Below are 27,624 nucleotides of genomic sequence, written 5' to 3'. Positions count from 1 at the left end.
TTTAAAGACACTCATACAGAAGCATTGAGTACTACCTTAGCATGTGAAAATAAATGTATCCCAAATGGTAACACTATACCAACTATCATTAGAAATCATAGAACTATCACTAATATTGTTTGCTTAACTTGAGAATATCTTTAAAATGCATGAAAGTACAGAGACTGGTACCATAATTGTGGGTAAAATTCTAATATTTCCAGAATATCTCACCTGGCCTTAGTGCATCTTCCTCCTCAGGAGTGAAAAGAAGTACGGCTTTATTATATTTGCATATCAATAGGTGTTCCTTGGGTGGAGAAAGGTAGTATCCATATCAATGGGTAATTACCTTGGCAAAGGAGGGCTTATCTGAACCTGAGAGGTTAAGGGGAGTGCAGGTTGGTTTCTGCTGAAGCAGGAGAGCGAAACGGCCCCGGACTGCAGATTGTAAGCAATAAATGGGTTTTAAACTTTACTTCTCGCTTTGACTGATTTTAGACGTATTTTGCTCCGGGATTTCCTCTCCCCAAACTTACAATAATCAAGTATTCATGTTTGGTAATATTTTATTCAGATCCTTATTTAATCAAAACATAAAACATTCCATACTCAATTGCTGTTCTCTGGGCCTTTGAGTTTCTTCTCTCTACCACTCCTATAATGAACGTGCTGTGTATTTATGATTTCAATCCTTTTAAATTTTTTGACTCTTAAATTCTGTGGTCCAGCATAACACCTATGTTGAAGAATATTCAATGCATATAAAAATTATGCATATTTGACAGTCTGTAGGTAGTGTTCCATGAACATTAATTACTGTGAGCGGATTCACAGTACTGTCTTTTTTTTCTAATTTTACCTACTTGCTTTTATCTTTATTAATTTGCTTTCTTATGGTTTCCTCTCTTGTGCTTTTCCAAGCTTTTTGATAATTTAATTCACTTGTTTTTACTGTTATAATTAATTCAAGACTGACATTTTCTGTCTTCACTGTTGTTTCTTTCATAAATTTTTTAATGTTGTTTAGTTTTGTCTGCGTTTCCTTATTTCATGCAATATTTGTTGAATAGAGAACTTAAAAAAAAAGACTTTTACGCAGAAAGGCCTTTTTAAATTATGCTATTTATACATGTATTGCATGGTTACGAGAGCATAGTTTGATGTCTTGGACCGAGAGTAGCATGTTCACGATTGCTACTGCTGGTGAGCTTCTCTCTTTTCACCCTTACGAAATTGATAACTGTACTATTCAGTACACTGATCTTCAAAGTTGTTTGATAAGCCTGCGAGCTGCAACTCGCGCCCTTACTGGGTCGTCCATGCCTTCGGGTCCAATCGGAAGATTTGGGCCAGCCGGTTACACGCTGTCCGGGGAGCACCTGGTGGCCAGGATTTCGCGGAACGCTCGCGGAGCCTCGTCCTCCGCACTTTCCCCCCGGCTCCGCCCTCTCGGCGGACCTGCCTCTTGCGCCGGGAGACCGGTCTTGTGTTCGTAGAGCATTCTGGGACATGTATTTTTTTCCGGTGCCATTCCGTTCGGCGCATCGATGCCTTATGTACTTCCGTGTGCGCCGCACCCGACACCCGGGCTGTTTCCGGCTCGCAGTCAGTGGACCCAAGGAGACCGGGCGGTCTGCCTTCCTGCGGCCGGGGACCCGACTGAAGTGATGCATTAAGCGTGTTCGGAACATCCTGTGCAGCCCAGAATCTCGGCAAGCTAAGCCACCCGACGATCGGTCCGGAGTGTCCACGGAGCCATCCAGGACACTGTCTCTCGTCGGGGCCGCCGAACTGTACACTCATCCGTTCGACTTCCTTTGCCCAAGACCGGAGGCGTGTCACTGCGAGCAGTCAGTCCCGGACCGGCAGGTGCCTGGTGCGCGCAAGGTTTCTTCTGGGTGGGCGGGGTGGGATCAGGAGGGAGACCCTCACGGTTCGGTTCTCCACTCCACAGCCCGCACGAAACAGCGCGGGATGGCCGCCGGGTTCCGGACAGCTTCGTGTTGGGTGAGTACGGACTTCAAAAGCTGACTCTGCACCGAGGGTGGACACGTTCATCCCTTCATGGTCACTTCCAGGGCCTGAACACACGTGTTCCTTCCACCCTCTTCTCCTGCTTATGTACTGAGTCATTTTGTGTCCAGGACTCTGCTGGTGTTGGCAGTGCAAACCTAAATAATGTGCGTTTCTTATTTTAGAGGGGCTGTGGTCTGCCGGGGAGGGTAATCAAGTAAACACTGGGCACAGTGGCAGGTGAATGGGTAGGGAGAGGAGGCTGGGAGAGGAGTTTTGAGAGTACAAAGCAGGAAGGAGCATTTTGGGAGGGGAGACTTCACAATTATGGCAGAACTTCTGACTTGTTGCACACAGTGGTTTCTGGTTTGGGGAGTGCCATGAGAAGAGGTATCCAGCAACAGAGTGTAGTTTTTTGTAGGTGTTGAAAATGCAGTGCCTGTATTTGGGCCTGTAACTCAGGTGGGAGTTCTCAACTGGAAGTACCCAGACTAAAGGCACATATGTTAGTGTTTCTTAAGGGTGTGACAGAATAGAGCCCTGAAAAGGACAAGTGAGGGCTCAGGGCAATGACAAGGAAAGGCCTGCAATGCAAGAAGGGCTGTGTTGCCAGAAGTTTCTGAGAGAAAGTTTGGAAAGTGGTTGTTTTCCCTGCAAATTTGGGAAAAAAGAACTTAATAAACACCATGCTATGAAGTGCCTCAGAGTATTCTTTCACGAGAGAAGAAGGTATCTCTTGGATTTGGGGATCTATAGATCTTAAGCAGTTTTTCCAGAGCAGAGACAATGTTCGGTGCATTGCAGATGGTAACTTCCTGAGAGGTAAAGGGAGTGTTGTGGACAGCAGCAGAATGTGAAGAAATTATTAGTAATAGCATAGACCATTTTTTAGGTGGTCAGGTGTGCCAGGAAGAGTTTGGGTGTCAGGAAGATAGGATTTCATTGAGGCAGCCTCTGTTACAGTCTACCTCTAAATCAATGAGCTTCTTATTTTAAAATAATTTAACTGTGTAGGAAATACAATGAGAGAAAACATATTTACAATAGCAATACAAGATAAAATAAGTGCACATAAGCATACTTATAAAGAATAAGCAAATAAAAAAGACTTTAAAACTATTGAATAATATTAATACCTACCATTCTTGGCTAAGCTGTTTGTGTATATGAAGCCATTCAAGTCTCATAACCCTATGAGGCAGGTATGTCCCTGTTTTACAAGAGGAAACAGCTACTCAGGGTCCCAAACTAGTTGGGATACTAAGAGACTTGGATGGCGGATCTAGGATTCACATCCAGGCAGAGTGTCATTAGAGTTTGTGCTCTTACTGCCTCTTAGGACTTAAAAGACATTTTAACAAATTTAAAATGTTTCCTTGTTTTTTAGTGCAACTTTTATTTTAACAAACATTTACTGACTGTTATGCTGGGTAATTTCCTAGGGCATGCAGGGGTGAACAAGATTGGCAGGGTCCATGATCCCATGCAGGGCATGGGAGACAAACAGCAGAGAAACATCATAAATAGACAAAAAGTTGTGAATGTTGCCGAAAGAGACAGGATGGGCATCTGCTTTCAATTGGCAACCCTCTCTTGAGGCAACTTTTTAGCAGTCTGGATGACAATTTGACAATCATGGGAAGATGGGAGAAGGGGAAGAGGAAGCATTCCAGGCTTTGGAAGCAGCTAAGTCAATGGCCTTAAGGCTAGAACCAGCAGGTGTGTTGTCTCATGGAAAGAAGGCGGGCTGGAGTGGGGAGAGAGGGAGGGAGGGAGAGTGTGACAGTCAGGGACAGAAATTTAGAGCTCTTTGAGGCAAAGGATCATGCTGGAAAGCCCTAGGGGTGCATTTTATATTTTATTTTATTTGGAAGTATTGAAAAACTATAGAGAAATTGCAAGAATGGTATGAAAACTTATGTATTGTATTTAAAAAATAAACACCCTTCACCAAGATTCCCTAGTTCATACTTTGCCACATTAGCTCTATCATTCTGTGTGTGTGTGTGTGTGCCTATGTGTATATAAACATACAGGTTCATTCTCCACTCTCCCCCCTTCAAGGTTTCAGTCCTTGGTGTCCCTCCACCTTTCAAAGCTAGCTCTTGCCTGCACACCTCATCGTTTTTTTCCCAGGCCTCTCTCTTCCCTTCTTTCCTTACCTCCTTCCTTTTCCTTCTCCCCTTCCTCCATATTTTTATGGACACAAATGCACCAGTAGTGTATTCACAGTGGAAAGATTACTTCACCCCCCTTTATACTCTCCAGAAAAAACTGCCATCAGCTTTTTGTTATGCAACCTTCCTGTCATTTTTCTCTGCATTTTCATGTATGATCATGTACACTGGTATCTGTTTTGTGTTTTTGTTTGGATATAACTTTATTGCTTTTATTCTTTAAAATTTTTACTGCATTCTTTGAGAAAACATGATTTTGCTTTGGCCATTTCTTTCACCCTCTCTGCGAGGTAGTCAGTGGCTTAGGAAGGGTTTCCATCCAGACCTTTTCTAGAAATATAAAAACCTTGTTTCTTTCTGTCCTATAAATTGTGCAGTTTGCTATTTCACTTAACTTTATTTTGGATTTCTTCATAATAATACATAAATATCAGGCACATTCCTGTTAATAGCTCCACTTTATATCCTACTATGTAATTGGGCTACATTTCATTGAGCTATTTCTCCACTCATGAGGATTTAAGTCCACTTTGTGGAATGACCTCCCCATGTTCTGGTATGAGCAGCTTCACAGCCTGCAAACACTGGGGCTCCCTACCATTCCTACTCCCAGATACGCATCTCAGCTTTTGATCTGCTGAAATTTTCTTTTGAGACACAAATATATTTAAAACTTAAAAAATAACTGATGAAAATTATGAATCTTAAAGCTGGTGGGTGTGTATAAATTCAACATTTGAAAAGCTTTTATGTGAATGATAGCATACTGTGTATTAATTGTTCTGCAGTTTGTAAAAATGTCTTTATAGGATGAATGTACCATATTCTTATTTAGCTATTCCCTTATTGATGGAAGTTGAGGTTGTTTAGCTTGTTGCTCTCATAAACTCTGAAACATTGAAGAGCTCTGCATAGGTATGACTATTTCCTATTTCATTAATTTTTGATGACATATTTGATACTTTTCTACATTCTCTTAGAACACAATTCAGTCTCTTATCAACACCTTCACATCTCAAGCTCCTTTCGTTTCCCAGAGGTAATTAAGCTGGAGTATATTCTTCTAGATCTTTCTCCATAAATTTTTCTGCAGATGTTTATATTCTTAAAATGTGTGTTTTGTGGCTTGTCTTGAGTTTTTACACAAATGGGTTTTACACTATACAACATATTACTTCTGTTTTTCTCATGCAAAACATATATCTGTAGGTGTATCTGTAATTATTTAAATAGATACCCCTTTATGGCTTATTTTGATTTTTTTTTTTAATTGAGTTCTAACTTGAATATAGTAAAATGCATAAAACTTAAAGTAATATTTACATACACTCAGGACACTCCTACCCAAATAGAAATAAAGCTAATTACATTTTCTAGTTGGTTACTGCTAATGTATCCAAAGGTATTCTGTATTTATTTTTTTTAACTGCCACCCTGTTGACATTTTTTTTCTCCTTTAACCCATTTTTTAAAATTAAGGTATCATTGATACACACTCTTATGAAGGTTTCACAAGAAAAACAATGTGGTTACTACATTCACCCTTATTGTGAAGTCCCCCCTCATACCCCATTGCAGTCACTGTCCATCAGTGTAGTAAGATGCCAGAGTCCCTACTTGTCTTCTCTGTGCTACACTGTCTTCCCTGTGACCCCCCACACACCATGTGCACTAATCATGATACCCCATAATATCTGCCTCCCTCCCCCCTCCCCTACTCCTCCCCTTTGGTAACCACTAGTCCCTTTTTGGACTCTGAGTCTGCTGCTATTTTGTTCCTTCAGTTTTGCTTCATTGTTATACTCCACAAATAAGAGGGAATTCATTTGGTATTTGGCTTTCTCTGTCTGACTTACTTCACTGAGCATAACACCCTTTAGCTCCATCCATGTTGTTGCAAATGGTAGGATGTGTTTATTTCTTATGGATGAATAGTAGTCCATTGTGTATATGTACCACACTTTCTTTATTCATTCATCTACTGATGGACCCTTAGGTTGCTTCCATTTCTTGGCTATTGTAAATAGTGCTGCACCTGTTGACATTTCTTATTCGTTCTCATGTTATAACAGCTGGTTCTCTTAGTTTTTTTTTAGACAAATGATTGTAAATCATGACAATAGTTTTTCCTCCTTACTCAGTGTTTATCTGGCATTTGATTTTGTTTCTGCTGTTATTAGGTCCACTAGGGCAGGACTGATAGTAGGGTTGTTACTGGCATCTTTGTTTTGTTCTTATTCTTATTGTTTTATTTTAAAGGAAATACTTTAACATCCTTATGAGGATATAAATTTAATGTACTAATTTAACAGTGTACTAATGTGACTTATTTCATTGATAGGGTTTTTTGTTATTTTAAATGTAAATTTTGGACTGTCCTTTAATTTTTTGCATAAACTTTCTTCTAGTTTGCTGTGAATGTATGCACAGGATTTGTTTTACTACTAGTATTCTTATCTAGGTGTTTTTATCAGAGTTAATAATAAATGAGATTAGACTACAGTTTGTACTGTCCTTGCCCGATTTTGTTGGTGGGGTTGTGCACGTCTGTATGTGTTGTACAGGTATCCCATCATTTCCTGGCTCAACATGAGATTACGTATGATGGGAGTTTACTGTCCATTGGACTGAAAGGACTTGGTTTTAAATATGGTGTGGGACCACTGCCTTACTGAAAAAGGATACCTTTATTACTACCTTAGTTATTTTACGATTATTCATTAGTCAGTCTGGCTTGCCTAATGCTTTCTGAACCAATGTTAGTTGTGCTTATTTTCCTAGAAAATTTTCCATTTCCTTTTAAGTATTCAAATTTGTTGGAATAAATTTGTAAATACAGTCAGTTCTGCTATCAAGTTTAAGAATATTTGTTTCAGTGCAGTTGGTATCTGAGGGAACAATGTGAGCCTTCTGTCTGATTTCAGACAAGCTCCACCACTTTATAATAAGCTGCTACCCTTTTGAAACCCAAACATTAGGTCTTTTTCACGGTAAAGTGCCATATTTATTGTAGTCTGTACATATTTCTTAGACATTAAACATGTAAAACTAAAACTTTGTATTAAGTTTGTGATTTTTCTTTTTTTTTTTTTTGTAGATAATTATTTTTTATTGAAGGGTAGTTGACGCACAGTATTACATTACATTAGTTTCAGGTGTACAACACAGTGATAAAACATTTATATACATGACAATTCTAGGTTGCAGCTATCACCCTACCAAGCTGTTACAATATCTTCACTATATTCCTTATGCTATACATTACATCCCGGTTACTTATTTATTTTACAATTGGAAGTCTGTACTTTTTTTTTTTTTTTTTTTGTGAGGGCATCTCTCATATTTATTGATCAAATGGTTGTTAACAACAATAAAATTCTGTATAGGGGAGTCAATGCTCAATGCACACTCGTTAATCCACCCCAAGCCTAATTTTCATCAGTCTCCAATCTTCTGAGGCATAACGAACAAGTTCTTACATGGAGAACAAATTCTTACATAATGAATAAGTTACATAGTGAACAGTATAAGGGCAGTCATCACAGAAACTTTCGGTTTTGCTCATGTATTATGAACTCTAAACAGTCAGTTCAAATATGAATACTCATTTGGTTTTTATACTTGATTTATATGTGGATACCACATTTCTCTCTTTATTATTATTATTTTTAATAAAATGCTGAAGTGGTAGGTAGATACAAGATAAAGGTAGAAAACATAGTTTAGTGTTGTAAGAAAGCAAATGTAGATGATCAGGTGTGTGCCTGTAGACTATGTGTTAATCCAAGCTAGACAAGGGCAATAAACATCCACGTATGCAGAAGATTTCTCTCAGAATGGGGGGGTGAGGTTCTAAGCCTCACCTCTGTTGATCCCCAATTTCTCACCTGATGACCCCCTTGCGACTGTGCCTGTCTTAGGTTGTTCCTCCCTTGAGGAATCTTACCCGTCTCTGGCTAACCAGTCATCTTCCGGGGCCATACAGGGAAATGTAAAGTTGGTAAGTGGGAGAGAAGCTTTATTGTTAGAAAAGGTTAGCTTTTTACTTCTTTGCATATTTATGCCCTGTGGCTTCTATGCCCAGCATTTGTCTTGAGGTATCTTTACCACTTGGAAGAATTATGATACTCGGTAAATTTGATATGAGGCACGAATTCTATTTAAGGGTTGTAATTAGGAAGGAAGAAGAAAAGCTATAGAAGTAGCAGGCGGAAGAAAACATGGGAAGACTGATTATTTCTTTGACATATCTTCTTGTAGAGTAACTTCAGCATGTATAGGTTTTAAACTACTAATTAAATTGCGCACACACATTAACATAATAGGAGTATAGTTACATAACCAAAGCATACCTGTAATTATCATCCATCTCCAGTGAAACCAAGAAAACCAGTTAGGCACCTTAGGCATTTGTGAAAACTTATCTATGATATGGTGGATATTGTCCAGCTGAACTTAAACAGTCTGAGAGAAATCAGACAAATTAAAACAACCCATTCCTGGGGAATGTTCACATCCCATATGTTCTTTTAACAGTAAATAGTCTGTAGTTGTAAGATTTTGGAGCGCTACAATTTGCACTTCTCCTAATTCTTGATTGAGTTCCAACAGTATAGATCCAGTCAAATTTGTTGTTTTACTGTATGCACAGGCCAGCTTAGATATCTCCTTCTTCATTCCCATGGCAAGTCCAGGAACCGGTGGGATGAGTGCATCTACAGCTGTAGCAGTGCGTGGATCTTTGTTGGGGTTTTTTTGATGATCATCTTCTGGCATGAGTCTTCCAGAGAGTGCTGATGTTGGAAGTTCTTTTTCATATTGTATCTTAGTTCATTTTCGGGGTAGCCCAATTAGGCTTTGATCCTCTGTATAAACATAAACAGACCCTTTGCCTACACTTTTATATGCCCTTTATACCCTTGTGTAGAACTCATTGGAGGTTACCACACAGGAACTGCCCTTTTTGCTTTGTTTTGTTTTGTTTTGTTTTTGGTATCACTAATCTACACTTACATGATGAATATTATGTTTACTAGGCTCTCCCCTATACCAGGTCTCCCCTATAAACCCCTTTACAGTCACTGTCCATCAGCATAGCAAAATGTTGTAGAATCACTACTTGCCTTCTCTGTGTTGTACAGCCCTCCCTTTTCTTCTACCACCCCATGCATGCTAATCTTAATACCCCCCTACTTCTCCCCCAATTATCCCTCCCTACACACCCATCCTCCCCAGTCCCTTTCCCTTTGGTACCTGTTAGTACATTCTTGAGTTCTGTGATTCTGCTGCTGTTTTGTTCCTTCAGTTTTTCCTTTGTTCTTATATTCCACAGATAAGTGAAAACATTTGGTATTTCTCTTTCTCTGCTTGGCTTGTTTCACTGAGCATAATACCCTCCAGCTCCATCCATGTTGCTGCAAATGGTTGGATTTGCCCTTTTCTTATGGCTGAGTAGTATTCTATTGTGTATATGTACCACATCTTCTTTATCCATTCATCTATCGATGGACATTTAGGTTGCTTCCAATTCTTGGCTATTGTAAATAGTGCTGCGATAAACATAGGGGTGCACTGATCTTTCTCATACTTGATTGCTGCATTCTTAGGGTAAATTCCTAGGAGTGCAATTCCTGGGTCAAATGGTAAGTCTGTTTTGAGCATTTTGATGTACCTCCATACTGCTTTCCACAATGGTTGAACTAACTTACATTCCCACCAGCAGTGTAGGAGGGTTCCCCTTTCTCCACAGCCTCGCCAACATTTGTTGTTGTTTGTCTTTTGGATGGCAGCCATCCTTACTGGTGTGAGGTGATACCTCATTGTAGTTTTAATTTGCATTTCTCTGATAATTAGCGATGTGGAGCATCTTTTCATGTGTCTGTTGGCCATCTGTATTTCTTTTTTGGAGAACCGTCTGTTCAGTTCCTCTGCCCATTTTTTAATTGGGTTATTTGTTTTTTGTTTGTTGAGGCATGTGAGCTCTTTATATATGCTGGACGTCAAGCCTTTATCAGATGTGTCATATTCAAATATATTCTCCCATACTGTAGGGATCCTTTTTGTTCTATTGATGGTGTCTTTTGCTGTGCAGAAGCTTTTCAGCTTAATATAGTCCCACTTACTCATTTTTGCTGTTGTTTTCCTTGCCCGGGGAGATATGTTCAAGAAGAGGTCACTCATGTTTATGTCTAAGAGGTTTTTGCCTATGTTTTCTTCCAAGAGTTTAATGGTTTCATGACTTACATTCAGGTCTTTGATCCATTTTGAGTTTACTTTTGTATATGGGGTTAGACAGTGGTCCAGTTTCATTCTCCTACATGTAGCTGTCCAGTTTTGCCAGCACCACCTGTTGAAGAGACTGTCATTTCGCCATTGTATGTCCATGGCTCCTTTGTCAAATATTAATTGACCATATATGTCTGGGTTAATGTCTGGATTCTCTAGTCTGTTCCATTGGTCTGTGGCTCTGCTCTTGTGCCAGTACCAAATTGTCTTGATTACTATGGCTTTATAGTAGAGCTTGAAGTTGGGGAGTGAGATCCCCCCTACTTTATTCTTCTTTCTCAGGATTGCTTTGGCTATTCGGGGTCTTTGGTGCTTCCATATGAATTTTTGAATTATTTGTTCTAGTTCATTGAAGAATGTTGCTGGTAGTTTCACAGGGATTGCATCAAATCTGTATATTGCTTTGGGCAGGATGGCCATTTTGACCATATTAATTCTTCCTAGCCACGAGCATGGGATGAGTTTCCATCTGTTAGTGTCCCCTTTAATTTCTCTTAAGAGTGACTTGTAGTTTTCAGAGTATAAGTCTTTCACTTCCTTGGTTAGGTTTATTCCTAGGTATTTTATTTTTTTTGATGCAATTGTGAATGGAGTTGTTCTCCTGATTTCTCTTTCTGTTGGTTCATTGTTAGTGTATAGGAAAGCCACAGATTTCTGTGTGTTGATTTTGTATCCTGCAGCTTTGCTGTATTCCGATATCAGTTCTAGTAGTTTTGGGGTGGAGTCTTTAGGGTTTTTTATGTACAGTATCATGTCATCTGCAAATAGTGACAGTTTAACTTCTTCTTTACCAATCTGGATTCCTTGTATTTCTTTGTTTTGTCTGATTGCCGTGGCTAGGACCTCCAGTACTATGTTAAATAACAGTGGAGAGAGTGGGCATCCCTGTCTGGTTCCTGATCTCAGAGGAAATGCTTTCAGCTTCTCACTGTTCAAAATAATGTTGGCTGTGGGTTTATCATAGATGGCCTTTATTATGTTGAGGTACTTGCCCTCTATTCCCATTTTGCTGAGAGTTTTTATCATGAATGGATGTTGAACTTTGTCAAATGCTTTTTCAGCATCTATGGAGATGATCATGTGGTTTTTGTCTTTCTTTTTGTTGATGTGGTGGATGATGTTGATGGACTTTCGAATGTTGTACCATCCTTGCATCCCTGGGATGAATCCCACTTGGTCATGGTGTACGATCCTTTTGATGTATTTTTGAATTCGGTTTGCTAATATTTTGTTGAGTATTTTTGCATCTACGTTCATCAGGGATATTGGTCTGTAGTTTTCTTTTTTTGGTGGGGTCTTTGCCTGGTTTTGGTATTAGGGTGATGTTAGCTTCATAGAATGAGTTTGGAAGTATCCCCTCCTCCTCTATTTTTTGGAAAACTTTAAGGAGAATGGGTATTATGTCTTCCCTGTATGTCTGATAAAATTCCGAGGTAAATCCATCTGGCCCGGGGGTTTTGTTCTTTGGTAGTTTTTTGATTACCTCTTCAATTTCGTTGCTGGTAATTGGTCTGTTTAGATTTTCTGTTTCTTTCTGGGTCAATCTTGGAAGGTTGTATTTTTCTAGGAAGTTGTCCATTTCTCCTAGGTTTCCCAGCTTGTTAGCATATAGGTTTTCATAGTATTCTCTAATAATTCTTTGTATTTCTGTGGGGTCCGTCGTGATTTTTCCTTTCTCGTTTCTGATACTGTTGATTTGTGTTGACTCTCTTTTCTTCTTAATAAGTCTGGCTAGAGGCTTATCCATTTTGTTTATTTTCTCGAAGAACCAGCTCTTGGTTTCATTGATTTTTGCTATTGTTTTATTCTTCTCAATTTTATTTATTTCTTCTCTGATCTTTATTATGTCCCTCCTTCTGCTGACCTTAGGCCTCATCTGTTCTTCTTTTTCCAATTTCGATAATTGTGACATTAGACCATTCATTTGGGATTGCTCTTCCTTTTTTAAATATGCTTGGATTGCTATATACTTTCCTCTTAAGACTGCTTTTGCTGTGTCCCACAGAAGTTGGGGCTTAGTGTTGTTGTCATTTGTTTCCATATATTGCTGGATCTCCATTTTGATTTGGTCATTGATCCATTGATTATTTAGGAGCGTGTTGTCAAGCCTCCATGTGTTTGTGAGCCTCTTTGCTTTCTTTGTACAGTTTATTTCTAGTTTAATGCCTTTGTGGTCTGAAAAGTTGGTTGGTAGGATTTCAATCTTTTGGAATTTTCTGAGGCTCTTTTTGTGGCCTAGTATGTGGTCTATCCTGGAGAATGTTCCATGTGCACTTGAGAAGAATGTATATCCTGTTGCTTTTGGATGTAGAGTTCTATAGATGTCTATTAGGTCCATCTGCTCTATTGTGTTGTTCAGTGCTTCCGTGTCCTTATTTTCTGCCCGGTGGATCTATCCTTTGGGGTGAGTGGTGTGTTGAAGTCTCCTAGAATGAATGCATTGCAGTCTATTTCCCCCTTTAGTTCTGTTACTATTTGTTTCACATATGCTGGGGCTCCTGTGGTGGGTGCATATATATTTAGAATGGTTATATCCTCTTGTTGGACTGAGCCCTTTATCATTATGTAGTGTCCTTCTTTATCTCTTGTTACTTTCTTTGTTTTGAAGTCTATTTTGTCTGATATTAGTACTGCAATCCCTGCTTTCTTCTCGCTGTTGTTTGCTTGAAATATGTTTTTCCATCCCTTGACTTTTAGTCTGTACATGTCTTTGGGTTTGAGGTGAGTTTCTTGTAAGCAGCATATAGATGGGTCTTGCTTTTTTATCCATTCTATTACTCTGTGTCTTTTGATTGGTGCATTCAGCCCATTAACATTTAGGGTGACTATTGAAAGATATGTACTTATTGCCATTGCAGGCTTTAAATTTGTGGTTACCAAAGGTTCAAGGTTAGCCTCTTTAGTATCTTACTGCCTAACTTAGCTCGCTTATTGAGCTGTTATATACACTGTCTGGAGATTCTTTTCTTCTCTCCCTTCTTGTTCCTCCTCCTCGATTCTTCATATGTTGGGTGTTTTGTGCTGTGCTTTTTCTAGGAGTGCTCCCATCTAGAGCAGTCCCTGTAAGATGTCCTGTAGAGGTGGTTTGTGGAAAGCAAATTCCCTCAGCTTTTGTTTGTCTGGGAATTGTTTAATCCCACCGTCATATTTGAATGATAGTCGTGCTGGATACAGTATCCTTGGTTCAAGGCCCTTCTGTTTCATTGTATTAAATATATCATGCCATTCTCTTCTGGCCTGTAGGGTTTCTGTTGAGAAATCTGATGTTAGCCTGATGGGTTTTCCTTATAGGTGACCTTTTTCTCTCTAGCTGCCTTTAACACTCTTTCCTTGTCCTTCATCTTTGCCATTTTAATTATTATGTGTCTTGGTGTTGTCCTCCTTGGATCCTTTCTGTTGGGGGTTTTGTGTATTTCCATGGTCTGTTCGATTATTTCCTCCCCCAGTTTGGGGAAGTTTTCAGCAATTATTTCTTCCAAGATACTTTCCATCTCTTTTCCTCTCTTCTTCTTCTGGGACCCCTATAATACAGATATTGTTCCTTTTGGATTGGTCACACAGTTCTCTTAGTATTGTTTCATTCCTGGAGATCCTTTTGTCTCTATGTCAGCTTCTGTGCGTTCCTGTTCTCTGATTTCAATTCCATCAATGGCCTCTTGCATCATATCCATTCTGCTTATAAACCCTTCCAGAGTTTGTTTCATTTCTGTGATCTCCTTTCTGGCATCTGTGATCTCCCTCCGGACTTCATCCCATTTCTCTTGCGTATTTCTCTGCATCTCTGTCAGCATATTTATGATTCTTATTTTGAATTCTTTTTCAGGAAGACTGGTTAGGTCTGTCTCCTTCTCTGGTGTTGTCTCTGTGATCTTTGTCTGCCTGTAGCTTTGCCTTTTCATGGTGATAGGAATAGTTTGCAGAGCTGGGACGAGTGACGGCTGGAAGGACTTCCTTTCTTGGTTTGTGGCCCTCCTCTCCTGGGAGAACAGCGACCTCTAGTGGCTTGTGCTGCGCAGCTGCGCGCAGACAGGGTTTCTGCTTCCTGCCCGGTTGCTATGGAGTTAATCTCCGCTGTTGCTGTGGGCGTGGCCTGGCTCGGGCAGTTACTCCAAAGTGGTGGAGTCGTGTTGGTGCAGGAGTGGCTGGGAGGCTATTTATCTCCGTAAGGGGCCTCCCTGCTCCCTGCAGCCCAGGGGTTAGGGTGCCCAGAGATCCCGGATTCCCTACCTCTGGATTAAGTGTCCCGCCCTGCCCCTTTAAGACTTCCAAAAAGCACCCGCTAAAACTAAACAATGACCACCAAAAAAAAGAAGAAAGAAAAGAATTTTTAAATTTAAAAAAAAAAAATTTTTTTTTTAATTAAAAAAAAAGGTGGCCGGTCGTTTTTCTTTTTTCTCCCGCGCCAGCCTCAGGCCTCTGCTCACCGGTCTTGCTGCCCTGTTTCCCTATTATTGGGGTCCCTATCCCTTTAAGACTTCCAAAAAAAGCGCTTGCCAGAACAAAACAGCAAAAAAAAATGGGCGCTCGCTTTTCTGGTGTCCTCCTGCGCCAGGCCACCGGTGCCCCCTCACTGTTCTTGCTGCCCTGTTTCCCTAGTATTGCGGTCCCTATCCCTTTAAGACTTCCAAAAAGCGCTCGCAAAAACAAAGCAGAAAAAAGAAAAAAAAAATGGTCGCGCGCTTTTCTTATGTTCTCCGGCGCCCGGCCTCCGGTGGCCGCTCACTGTTCTTGCTGCCCTGTTTCCCTAGCATCCAGGGTCCCCTGGGCACGTACTGTGTCTGCGCTCTGGCCCGGATGGCGGGGGCTGGGTGTTCGGCAGTCCTGGGCTCCGTCTCCCTCCTGCTCTGCCTATTCACCCTCCGGGAGCTGGGGGGATGGGCGCTCGGCTCCTGCTGTGCCGGGGCTTGTATCTTACCCCCTTCGCGAGGCGCTGTGTTCTCTCAGGTGCGGATGTGGTCTGGATATTGTCCTGTGTCCTCTGGTCTTTATTCTAGAAAGTGTTGTCTTTGTTATATTTTCAAAGATATATGTGGTTTTGGGAGGAGATTTCCGCTGCTCTACTCACGCCGCCATCTTCCCTGTCCTCCTGATTTTCTTTTTTTATGTGTTGCTGACAAAAGTGTTAGGCCCCACCCGATCCTTCCCACAAGCCTTGTGGTTTTTACTGTGCAAGTTTGCATAGTGGTGATTTTTTTTATTTTTTTCAATATACATGTTGCATTACAGCCGAACTTTTAGAAATTTTGAAATTTACAGATTCTGTCTTGGTCATAAAAGTTTTCTTTTTTTAGTTTCCTCATGCTTGGCTGATTAAAAAAACTTTTATTTTTATTCTTACCAGGCTTAAAAAGTAGTAAGATTTAAAATAAAATAAGCCCCCTGGTTTATCCTCACTCTCTGCTCTGCACCTTTCTTCCATCCTGCCCTGGAATCAGCTGGTTTGGTCTGAGTTCTCTTCTGGCATCTGCTTCAAGCTTTCTGTGGTATGCTTTGCTTCAGGTTTCTCCTCCCTCACTATAAAGTAGCCAGCTTGATGACTGGCTTGCACTTGATTAGGAGATACAGATGAATCGTAGCATCATTTTTCTCCCTCAGACTTCAGGCATACCCTGTCATCTCAGCCAGAGCCCGTAAGGTTGTGGTCACAGTCTTGTGTAGCTGTCATGGTCAGGCACGGGAAAGTCCAGTCCACACTCCAGTTGCAATCCCTCCTCCTTCCTGCCTGACTGATGCTGCAGAAGCAAAGTAGGGAGGCTTGTCTCTTCATTCTCTGTTCATTTTCTCATTGTCCTCTTGTGGGGCTTCTGCTGGGCTGAGTGGGAAGATCAGTAACCAGAGGACAGAAGCACTACTTTCCAGTGGTCAGGACCCCATACAACCCCAGGGCTTGCATGGAGCCTGGGACAGGGATCTATCATGATGCAAGCAATTCTCTCTCACTCACTTGCAGGCTACCCGAGAATTGTACTCACTGTCTGTGTGGTCCCCCTACCTGCAGGCAGCACTATTGGGTAGGATCCTGTCAAGGGTGATCAAGTCTGGGAATTAATTCTCACCCACTTTTGCAGAGCATTCCAGCGGTCTCCGACTTCAGCATTTCCCAGACAGAAACATTTCAGATGCCTTGCTTACTGAAATCCCTAAACACAGTTCCTCCTGATGTGAGCTCAGCAGATGTTCAGGTTGCAGGTGCTCCTCAGTGGGGATACTTCTCCCCACTTAAGGGAGTGGTGCCTGCTTCAGGAAGAGCCCTTCTGGCTGCGGCTGCCATCTTCATCCCTCATCCCTCAGGCTTCCCACCTCATTACAGGGCAGCACCTTCCATTTGTTTGGGCAGGGTCTTTGCTGTCCTCCTTAACACCCTTCTCTCTTTACCTGTGCCATCTCCACCAGGACATTTGGCTCTGTCCTCACACAATGCCCAGAACCAAACCTCTGCTTGTTACCCCATTGTTCTGGCTCCTGTCCAGGACCAGGACCTCCTCTCTCCACAGTGGTCAGGATGAGCTCAGATGTTAGTCAGAGCATGCTATTCTTGTTCAAGGCCTTCTGGTGGTGGCTTCTCCCTTGGAATGAAATCCCATTTTTATTGTAGCCTTTGTGTTCATGACACCTTGAAGGCTGTTCCTGTAGTAATCCTGGAGCTCATTCTCACATTGCTTGGGTTTTTGCCCAGATATCACCCTATCAGAGGGATCCTTGAAAAGGAATCTGTAGGAACAGAAGCCCACTGAGTAGAGGGAATGTGCCCATGGCCGAGCCCCCAGCACCTAGAGCAGTCCTGGCACATGAGTGGTACTGAGTAAATGGTTGTTGAATGATCCCCTGAGAATCTGTACCTTGTTACTTTCTTGGTTCCATGAAAAGAATTTATTACAAGCACAATGGGTAATTCACAAACATCAAGAACCATGCTTATAGGCTGCACAAAACCACTACAGAACTGCCTGGTAAGGACTGTGGCTGCCTCTATGCGCAAACTGCTGCCTCCCCACACCCACCCTGTGGGCTGTCCATCATCTGCACTTTCAAGACACTCACTCCAGGTTCAGGGTCTTTGCTAGGGTATCTCATGGTTGGCTCAGTCATGGGTTCCTTGTTTCTTGAATGAAGGCTGGTAATTCACCTATTTAGCACATTTTTTCTTAAAGAGCCAGGCTCTCACTCCCACTGAGACTTAAGATAGACCAAGCAGCCAGCGTGATGGCAGATCCTTCCAGAGGGTCACACCTTCCCTGTGTCTGGCATCCTTATTTAAAATTGCTCACCCATCTTTATGCAAAATACACCCTGGATATGTGTATCAAAAACTGTAAACATGTTTTGTTTATATGTAGTTTGTTTCCCTTCATAAGACTGAAAGCTTCTCAAGGGAAGAAGTGCATTGTATTTATCTTGAAATCTTTAGGCCCTAAAAGAGTATCAAGCACATAGGAGCGAAATGTTTTTTCCCCCAATTCTGTCTCATAGTGAATGCTGACGTGGGCTCAGGGGCAGTCTGGGAGGAACAGCCCTCCTTTCCAGCTCCTTCACATCTTTTTCATATCACCTGCTATAATTGTGTGCTACTGAATTGTGTGTCATTACAGGGGTTATTGTCATTCAGGGACATATCAATGGAGTTCACCTGGGAAGAATGGCAGTTACTGGATTCCACACAGAAGTACCTATACAGGGATGTGATACTGGAAAATTATAGCCATCTGGTGTCTGTGGGTGAGTACAGCTTCTCTGTTTAACTCAAATTGCGGATCAGGAGGGGCCATCCTTTTTCCTTTCATTGGTGCACCCTGGGCCTCTGATGTACTTCATCACAGATTTGGACTTAAAGAGGCCAGATGCTCTTAGTCACTACCTGACCCTCTCCCACTAATGGTAGCCTTTCCCCAGGTGAAGATGAGCAGTTTGCTTTTGTGGCTCCCGATCCTTTTGGCCACAGCAGTTTGTGATTTTCAATTAACAGGGTATCATGGTACCAAACCCGATTTGATCTTCAAGTTGGAGCAAGGAGAAGAGCCATGGATAATAAATGCCAGAATTTCCCATCAGAGCTGTTCAGGTGGGTGAGTGGGAACTGGGAAGATGGGTGGTGCCCAGCCATGGAGGAAGTCCTGGGAACTGCTGGAGTGATGGGGTGAGCTCCTCAGACTCGAGGTGGCCATCCTCCCATGCTCGGCTTTGCTTCTGTGGCCCCAAAAGGTACATGTGTCTGTCTGCACTCTGTTCAAATACTACTTTGGGTTGGTTTCCTTCCTTCCAGCACTCCTTTCTCTGCCTCCCTTCACATAGTCCTGGGCCACATCCAGTGTCTAGGCCTTGCTTCTGCTGGGTATGGCTCCCTCTTCTTCCCATGTCTTCTCTTCTACCCTCCATGGGAGTTCCTTAGATGTCCCCCCCGCCACCATCTTTCACTTTCTTCTCTCTTTGAAATTATAATTGTTACTTTCTTTGGTACTTTTCTTAATGGAATTCTGAAGCCTAGCCTGGTCTTCTGTGTGCCATTGAGTGATTTTATCACCTTCCTCTTCCCCGGATTTTCCTGCTCTTCCCTTCTGATGTCCAAAAGGGTTCGTTTCCCAAATTCAGCTGCTCTGTCCAATGTTTTAACTATTGAAAGGCACTTCCATTCTGGAAATTTAACCTGTTCTACAGTCGAAGACATCCTCACCCTCTTCCCTCCTGTGCTCTGGTCCCGGGAGCTCCCAGTGCTTCACCACTCTTCATTCTCAGCATCAAAATGGGAAGGAACACCTCCTCAAATTACTTTTCTCCCTCAGTTTTCCCACTTCTAATTCTGTGTCATGGCCTCTTGGGGGCTCACCTTGGGTACCCCTGACTCCTTTCTCCTTGCTAATCTTGCTGCTGCTTCTGTTTCTGTTAGTGTTTATCCTTTGAAAATATCTTTATAGCTCTTGTCTCTGTTATTGTCACCCAGTCTGGTCAGTATTCTCTTATACTTGGATAGCTCAAATTCTTAGCCATATTTGAGAACTCTAATAATTTTCTCCTTAGCTGTTGCTGGATTTTTTTTTCTTTCTTTTTTTTTCATTTGTTATCTTTAATCTACAATTACATGAAGAACATTATGTTTACTAGGGTCCCCCCTTCACCAAGTCCCCCCCACAAACCCCATTACAGTCACTGTCCATTAGCACAGTAGGATGTTGTAGAATTACTACTTATCTTCTCTGTGTTGCACAGCCCTCCCCATTCCCCCCTACACACATTATACATGCTAATCATAATTCCCCCTTTCTTCTTCCCCGCCCTTATCCCTCCTTTCCCTCCCATTCTCCCCAATCCCTTTCCCTTTGGTAACTGTCATTCTTCGGTTCTGTGATTCTGCTGCTGTTTTGTTCCTTCAGTTTTTCTTTGTTCTTATACTCCACATATGAGTGAAATCATTTGGTATTTGTCTTTCTCCACTTGACTTATTTCACTGAGCATAATACCCTCTAGCTCCATCCATGTTGTTGCAAATGGTAGGATTTGTTTTCTGCTTATGGCTGAATAATACTCCATTGTGTATATGTACCACATCTTCTTTATCCATTCATCTACTGATGGACACTTAGGTTGCTTCCATTTCTTGGCTATTGTAAATAGTGCTGCAATAAACATAGGGGTGCATCTGTCTTTTTCAAACTGGGCTGCTGCATTCTCAAATGGTATGTCTATTTTGAGCATTTTGAGGAACCTCCATACTGCTTTCCACAATAGTTGAACTAATTGACATTCCCACCAGCAGTGTAAGAGGGTTCCCCTTTCTCCACAACCTCGCCAACATTTGTTGTTGTTTGTCTTTTGGATGGTAGCCATCCTTACTGGTGTGAGGCGATATCTCATTGTGGTTTTAATTTGCATTTCCCTGATGATTAGTGATGTGGAGCATCTTTTCATGTGTCTGTTGGCCATCTGAATTTCTTCTTTGGAGAACTGTCTCTTCATATCCTCTGCCCATTTTTTAATTGGGTTATTTGCTTTTTGGGTGTTGAGACGTGTGAGTTCTTTATATATTTTGGATGTTAACCCCTTGTCGGTTATGTCATTTACAAATATATTCCCCCATACTGTAGGATGCCTTTTTCTTCTGTTGATGGTGTCTTTTGCCATACAGAAACTTTTGTTTGATGTAATCTCATGAGTTCACTTTCGCTTTTGTTTCCCTTTCTCGAGGAGATGGGATCAGGAAGAAGTTGCTCATGCTTATATTCAGGAGATGTTTGCCTATGTTGTCTTCTAAGAGTTTTATGGTTTCATGATTTACATGCATGTCTTTGATCCATTTCTAGTTTACTTTTGTGTATGGGGTTAAACAATAATCCAGTTTCATTCTCTTGCATGTAGCTGTCCAGTTTTGCCAACACCAGCTGTTGAAGAGACTGTCATTTCCCCATTGTATGTCCATGGCTCCTTTATCGTATATTAATTGACCATATATGTTTGGGTTAATGTCTGGAGTCTCTAATCTGTTCCACTGGTCTGTGGCTCTGTTCTTGTGCCAGTACCAAATTGTCTTGATTACTACGGCTTTGTAGTAGAGCTTGAAGTTGGGGAGTGAGATCCCACCCACTTTATTCTTCCTTCTCAGGATTGCTTTAGCTATTCGGGGTCTTTGGTGTTTCCATATGAATTTTTGAACTATTTGTTCCAGTTCATTGAAGGATGTTGCTGCTAATTTGATAGGGATTGCATCAAATCTGTATATTGCTTTGGGCAGGATGGCCATTTTGGCTATATTAATTCTTCCTAGCCAAGAGCATGGGATAAGTTCCATTTGTTAGTGTCCTCTTTAATTTCTCATAAGAGTGTCTTATAGTTTTCAGGGTATAGGTCTTTCACTTCTTTGGTTAGCTTTATTCCTAGGTATTTTATTCTTTTTGATGCAATTGTGAATGGAATTGTTTTCCTGATTTCTCTTTCTATTAGTTCGTTGTTAGTGTATGGGAAAGCCACAGATTTCTGTGTGTTAATTTTGTATCCTGCAACTTTGCTGTATTCCGGTATCAGTTCTAGTAGTTTTGGAGGGGAGTCTTTAGGGTTTTTTATGTACAATATCATGTCATCTGCAAATAGTGACAGTTTGACTTCTTCTTTACCAATCTGGATTCCTTGTATTTCTTTGTTTTGTCTAATTGCCATGGCTAGGACTTCCAGTACTATGTTGAATAACAGTGGGGAGAGTAGGCATTCCTGTCTTGTTCCCAATCTCAGAGGAAAAGCTTTCAGCTTCTCACTGTTCAGTAAGTATCATGTTAGCTGTGGGTTTATCATATATGGCCTTTATTATGTTGAGGTACTTGCCCTCTATACCCATTTTGCTGAGAGTTTTTATCATGAATGGTTGTTGAATTTTGTCCAATGCTTTTTCAGCATCTATGGAGATGATCATGTGGTTTTTGTCCTTCTTTTTGTTTATGTGGTGGGTGATGTTGATGGATATTTTCAAATGTTGTACCATCCTTGCATCCCTGGGATGAATCCCACTTGGTCGTGGTGTATGATTCTTTTGATATATTTTTGAATTCAATTTGCAAATATTTTATTGAGTATTTTTGCATCTACATTCATCAGGGATATTGGTATGTAATTTTCTTTTTGGGTGGTGTCTTTGCCTGGTTTTGGTATTAGGGTGATGTTGGCTTCATAGAATGAGTTTGGGAGTATTCCCTCCTCTTGTATTTTTTGGAAAACTTTAAGGAGAATGAGTATTATGTCTTCTCTGTATGTCTGATAAAATTCCGAGGTAAATCCATCTGGCCTGGGGGTTTTGTTCTTTGGTAGTTTTTTGATTACTGCTTCAATTTCTTTGCTCGTAATTGGTTTGTTTAAATTTTGTGTTTCTTCCTTGGTCAGTCTTGGAAGGTTGTATTTTTCTAGGAAGTTGTCCATTTCTTCTAGGTTTTCCAGCTTGTTAACATATAGGTTTTCTGGATTTATTTTTATAAGCATCTTATCACTAGTCAGAAAATAGACAAGTATCTTAAACCCCGATTCAAACAGAGTAAACACTAAGGAACTTATAGTCTTAGATGTTGTCTGCTGTGGATAGCAGCTGCACAGTGGCCTAGTTCAGAAGCTTGGTGATGTCAGGAATCAAGGTTCCGTCTGTTTCCCCTTTGTCTCCCTCTTCTTGGAGGTTACATTTCTCTCTTCAACACTGACAGGTAAGTGCCTCAGTGCAAGGCATCACATGCAGACACAGAAAGAACCACTAGATAAGGCCTATTGCTTTATAAAAAATCACTTTCATTGGTGCCCAGAATCTTTCCCAGAAGCCTCCAGCATGCTGTTGTATAGTTGACATGCCAGTGCCTAAACCAGTCATGATGGGGCATGAGGCAGGGCAGGCTTGGCGCTGGCCAGACCACACAGACCGTATCCTTACCTTGTCAGGGCTGCTGCAGGGAAGGAGGGAAAATGCCTTTGGAGATGCATGAACAGTATGTTATAGCCCCACTTTGGATGTTTGACATAACATGCCCTTCTTTCCACTGTACATCTTCAAAAATGCTGATGTTAACATGAAATATCATCCCTTCCCCAAAGCGGGGGCAGTGCACGTTCTCACCCGGAACCTGAATCCAATTGCAGGTTTAGGATCTCCTGGGATGTTTGTGGCAGATGCTGTGGAGAAGCTGGAACACCATGGTAAAGCTCCTCTGTCCAGGCTACAGATGTCACTAGTCCATTAGACGTCTCATTTGTTTTAGAAAAAGGTTAGGGAAGGCCTTTCTGCCTGGGTATTGGTGTGAGCCAACTTCATGGCTCCTGGCATGTCACTCTCTTCCTATTCCTGTTGTTCCCCCCACTATGGCCACAGATGAGCTACAGTTTTGGGGAGAGTGCCCTTTCTGGGGGCTTTTTCTTATAGCTTCATTAGCCCACTTCTGTTTTACAGTATTTAGGGTTGAAGAATCATAGGCTCTTATCTATCATACCAGGCTTGGGGTTCCCTTCAAAACTTAATGGACTTCCAGTCAACTTTCTTTTTTCCTATGTTACACCATTAACAACAGATGTTGTCAAGGCATAGTCTTTAAGCTTGAGGATTCCTCTCTTGTAGCTGTGGGTCTCATCCCTCATCCTTGAGTTTAGTGGCCATCTCTGAGGCACAAACCACAACCACTGTCAGGAAGAATTCCCAAGGAAGTGGGAGGCTGCTGACGATCCCAGCATAATCTCCTTGTGATGAGCTGACTAAGGCTGTGTGCCTGGCAGGTGCTGTCCAGACCCAGACCTGCTGCTGTCCTCTCCTATCTGTCTCTCTCATCCTCATGTTACTGATTGGCCTCACAGATGGACATTCATATTCTCTCTGTATCTGCTGTCCAACTTTAAATTTCTGCAGCTGTTTCCCCATCTCTTTATTTGCACATGTTCTCTAGAAGCTCTTATCATTCACCATGTGATACCTGTTACATTGCTGGTGAATGTACTTTTTACTGAGCTGTGAAGTTAGTATATTTGCTTTCTCCCTTTGTATATTTGAGATATTAAATATAATATCCAAAACAAAGTCCTTCATTTTTCCTCCAAACATATTTCTCTTCCAATGTTTTCTATCTCAAAGAACAGTACGACTTGTTTCTCAAGTCTAAAATACAGGACCTATTTATCCTCCTCTCAGCTCCTTAGTAAATTTTCTCAGTTCTCTCTCCAGGCATGTTCTGTTTGCTGAGCTCCAGAAATGTTGTCCAAGCCAGTACCCCATCATCCTGCACTAATTTGTCTCTACACCCTCTTCCTATTCATTTTTTACAAAACAGCCAAACTGATCTAATTGAGATATCCTCGATTAAATAGAAATCCCTTCAGTTAGATGAAAACTTTGCTGTGGCCTTGTCAGATTTGGTACCTACCTGCACTTTGTTCACTGAGTGGGCATTAACTATCCTGGCCTTTTTATGTCTAATCAGTAATAGCTTTGTATGTGCTCTTTCTTTTTGCAGTGTTCCTACCCTTAATTTTATTATGGCTCACTCAGTCTTATTTTTAATGTGTCATCATACCTACCTAAATGTTATACCTTAGTTTTTCTGTACCCTGTGAATTCACTTTTTTAGTAAACTCCCACAACAGTTAAATTCAGATATAAAATAATTGGCATTTACCCTGTGCAGGCTAAATTTTATAAACCTCTATTTTAAAAACTATTTTTGATCACTGCTATTTTGCTACATGTTTCCGCTACCTGTTTCCCATAATGGAATTTGGTTTGCTTTGATTTGATTAGGTTCTCCTAACCCCATCCTTAGGTATATGGCACTTGTGCACATGGCTGATATTTCTTTCCAACCAGTGTCAGAGGTCTGTTACCAAAAAGAAAAAGATTCATTACATGGTAGTTGTGAAGCTCTTTAATTCCATATCAAGTTCATGTTATGATTTTTTAAATGCGGTATTTTTTCCCCCAGAAGGTTGGAAAGAATGGTCCCTGAAAAATCAAGATGGGCTTGAAAGTGTTGAGAGAAGCTATACTTATAATGCATTTGGGAAATTTTATCCCAGCAAAACCCATGTTTCTTCAAGACAAAGATTCCATAAATGTAACACACATGGAAAAAGTTCAACAGAAAACTCAGGTTCAACAAGAAGCTATCTAAGAAAGAGTTCTGATAAGTTTCATGGATATAAAGAGTCATATTTTCTTAAGCATCATAGAACTCACAATATAGAAAAAAACTGTGTGTGTAGCGAATGTGGGAAAGCTTTTCGTTGTAAATCACAGCTCATTGTACATCTCAGAATTCATACAGGAGAGAGACCTTATGAATGCACTAAATGTGAGAGAGCCTTCAGTGCCAAGTCAAACCTGAATGCTCATCAGAGAGTTCATACAGGAGAAAAACCCTACTCATGCAGTGAATGTGGGAAAGTCTTCTCTTTCAGGTCACAGCTCATTGTTCACCAGGAAATCCACACAGGAGGGAAACCTTACAGTTGCAGTGAATGTGGGAAAGCCTACAGCTGGAAATCACAGCTTATTTTACACCAGAGAAGTCATACAGGAGTGAAACCCTATGAATGCAGTGAGTGTGGGAAAGCCTTTAGTTTGAAATCACCATTTGTTGTACACCAGAGGACTCATACAGGAGTGAAACCCCATAAATGCAGTGTATGTGGGAAAGCCTTTAGGAGCAAGTCCTACCTCCTCGTTCACATCAGAATGCACACAGGAGAGAAACCCTATCAGTGCAGCGATTGTGGGAAAGCCTTCAATATGAAGACACAACTTGTTGTGCATCAGGGAATTCACACAGGAAATAATCCTTACCAATGCAGTGAATGTGGAAAGGCCTTTGGTAGGAAGGAACAGCTTACTGCACATATGAGAGCTCATGCAGGAGAGAAACCCTATGGATGCAGTGAATGTGGAAAGGCTTTCAGTAGCAAGTCATACCTTGTTATACATAGGAGAACACACACAGGAGAGAGACCCTATGAATGTAGTTTCTGTGAGAGAGCCTTTTGTGGGAAATCACAGCTGATTATACATCAGAGAACTCACTCGACAGAGAAGCCATATGAGTGCAACGAATGTGAGAAAGCCTATCCTAGGAAGGCATCACTTCAGATACACCAGAAAACTCACTCAGGAGAGAAACCTTTCAAATGCGGAGAGTGTGGGAAAGCCTTCACTCAGAAGTCATCTCTCAGCGAACATCAGAGAGTTCATACAGGAGAGAAACCATGGAAATGCTCTGAATGTGGGAAATCCTTCTGTTGGAACTCAGGGCTTCGTATACATAGGAAAACTCACAAATAAATCAGAATGAAGTCAATGTTAGAGAGACTTTCACAGAAGCTGACTCAGGAGACTTCAGATGATAATATAGAGGGGATATATAAGCACGAAGTCCTAAAAATACACTCAGATCAAATATAGAATATAGGAAGGGGATGAATCATAGTTGGAATGAATGTGTATATGCTTTCAGAAATGAGCCAAATCTTTATAGAGAAGAGAATTGAAGGAATGAAGAACACTAACTGTCAAGTGTAGAGGCATTATTATGAAGACTTAATTTAGAGAATTCACAGTAAAAACACCTCATGAATTTAATAAATTCAGAAAGCATTTTCCCAGAGAAAATGTGTTACATGGGAAGTCTAGATTTGAAGCTATTATTTATTTTAGAGTGAAGAAAATCTCAGTTGTAAACACTTTTTTATGGTGGAGTATAAATTTTTTAAATATGTAAATAAAGCAATGAGTGAGAAAACAGTAAGGGACATATGCTGAAAGTTAAGGGATATTTAGTGGGACTTTCCTGAGTAACACTAGCAGTACCTGAATAGCATTTTGTAAATTTTTGGTATTTTATTTTTTAATAGAACTTGCTATACATATATTTGATAGTCTGTGGAGTAACATCCCCAGTATTCTCCACATTAAATGATATCAGTATTTTCTATTTCTTAGCAATATAATTAAAATGTGGCTTTTAATCAATGTGGTTTTCATGATTTACTTCTTCAGCAGTCTGTGTAAATGAATCTGGCAGATATTACAGGGCTGCTGCTTAAGAAAACTCATTGTAATGAATGTTATGTTTTAGCAGTTCAGTATCTATTCTCCACTGATAGGTAAGAGCACCTGTTTTCTCTGGAGAACACCTCTCTTCTGCTGTGTGCATCCTTGGAGTAATGTCTTCTGGTGTGATCTTTCCACCAGCACAGGTGAGCATTATTCCTATTATTGGTAACAGTAACCTCTTTTCCAGGACTTTTAGTCTCTTAATTCACTCTCACATGAACCAGAAAGGAAATGTGGGAAGTCACTTAACTCATGTCCCAGAATACTACAGAGACCATCAGTTAGTTCCTGCTACATTGATTTCCCAGAATAACTTTGGATACTGTCCTTTTTTGAACCTGGTTTTCTTGCCTTCTCTGTGCCTCTATCTTTTCAATAATGTTTTTTTTCTGCTAAAGTTAAGAATGAATTGCTGTTTCCTATGATAGAAGGGCTTTGAGTTATTAAATTGCTGTGGAGTAGTGTGTAGGAAACAGAAAAAGTAGGGTATTGGTTTAGCTTTTTCATGAGACAAGAAAATCAGATTTTTGTCCAAAATGAAAATTTTCAGCCCATAGCATGGGATAGTGCTATTGTTTGTATACACCAAGAACCTTGTGGCCCCCAATAATTCTGTGAATGCTGAGG

The 27,624-nt window shown here is 40.9% G+C and overlaps 1 protein-coding gene across 6 annotated transcripts; it reads left to right on the top strand.

Annotated features, from left to right (window-relative positions):
* Positions 1 to 1,538: 1,538 nt before the first annotated feature.
* On the top strand, positions 1,539 to 26,913 carry ZNF26 (zinc finger protein 26). Of its 6 annotated transcripts, none has more exons than XM_036921949.2 (5): positions 1,539 to 1,858; positions 1,937 to 1,989; positions 18,047 to 18,173; positions 18,421 to 18,516; positions 24,878 to 26,913. In XM_036921949.2, exons 2-5 carry the CDS (start codon positions 1,957 to 1,959, stop codon positions 26,224 to 26,226), a joined length of 1,605 nt encoding a protein of 534 aa, XP_036777844.2. In that variant the 5' UTR covers positions 1,539 to 1,858; positions 1,937 to 1,956; the 3' UTR covers positions 26,227 to 26,913. The 6 variants fall into 6 exon arrangements, with proteins under 6 accessions (XP_036777844.2, XP_036777843.2, XP_036777842.2 ...); XM_036921948.2 differs by having other exon boundaries at positions 1,540 to 1,851; positions 24,875 to 26,913; XM_036921947.2 differs by having other exon boundaries at positions 1,540 to 1,858; positions 24,875 to 26,913.
* Positions 26,914 to 27,624: the final 711 nt, after the last annotated feature.

Source organism: Manis pentadactyla, chromosome 14, assembly GCF_030020395.1.
Source record: "Manis pentadactyla isolate mManPen7 chromosome 14, mManPen7.hap1, whole genome shotgun sequence".
In the NCBI taxonomy this organism is placed as follows: Eukaryota; Metazoa; Chordata; class Mammalia; order Pholidota; family Manidae; genus Manis; species Manis pentadactyla.
This window is presented reverse-complemented; position numbering and strand designations above follow the sequence as displayed.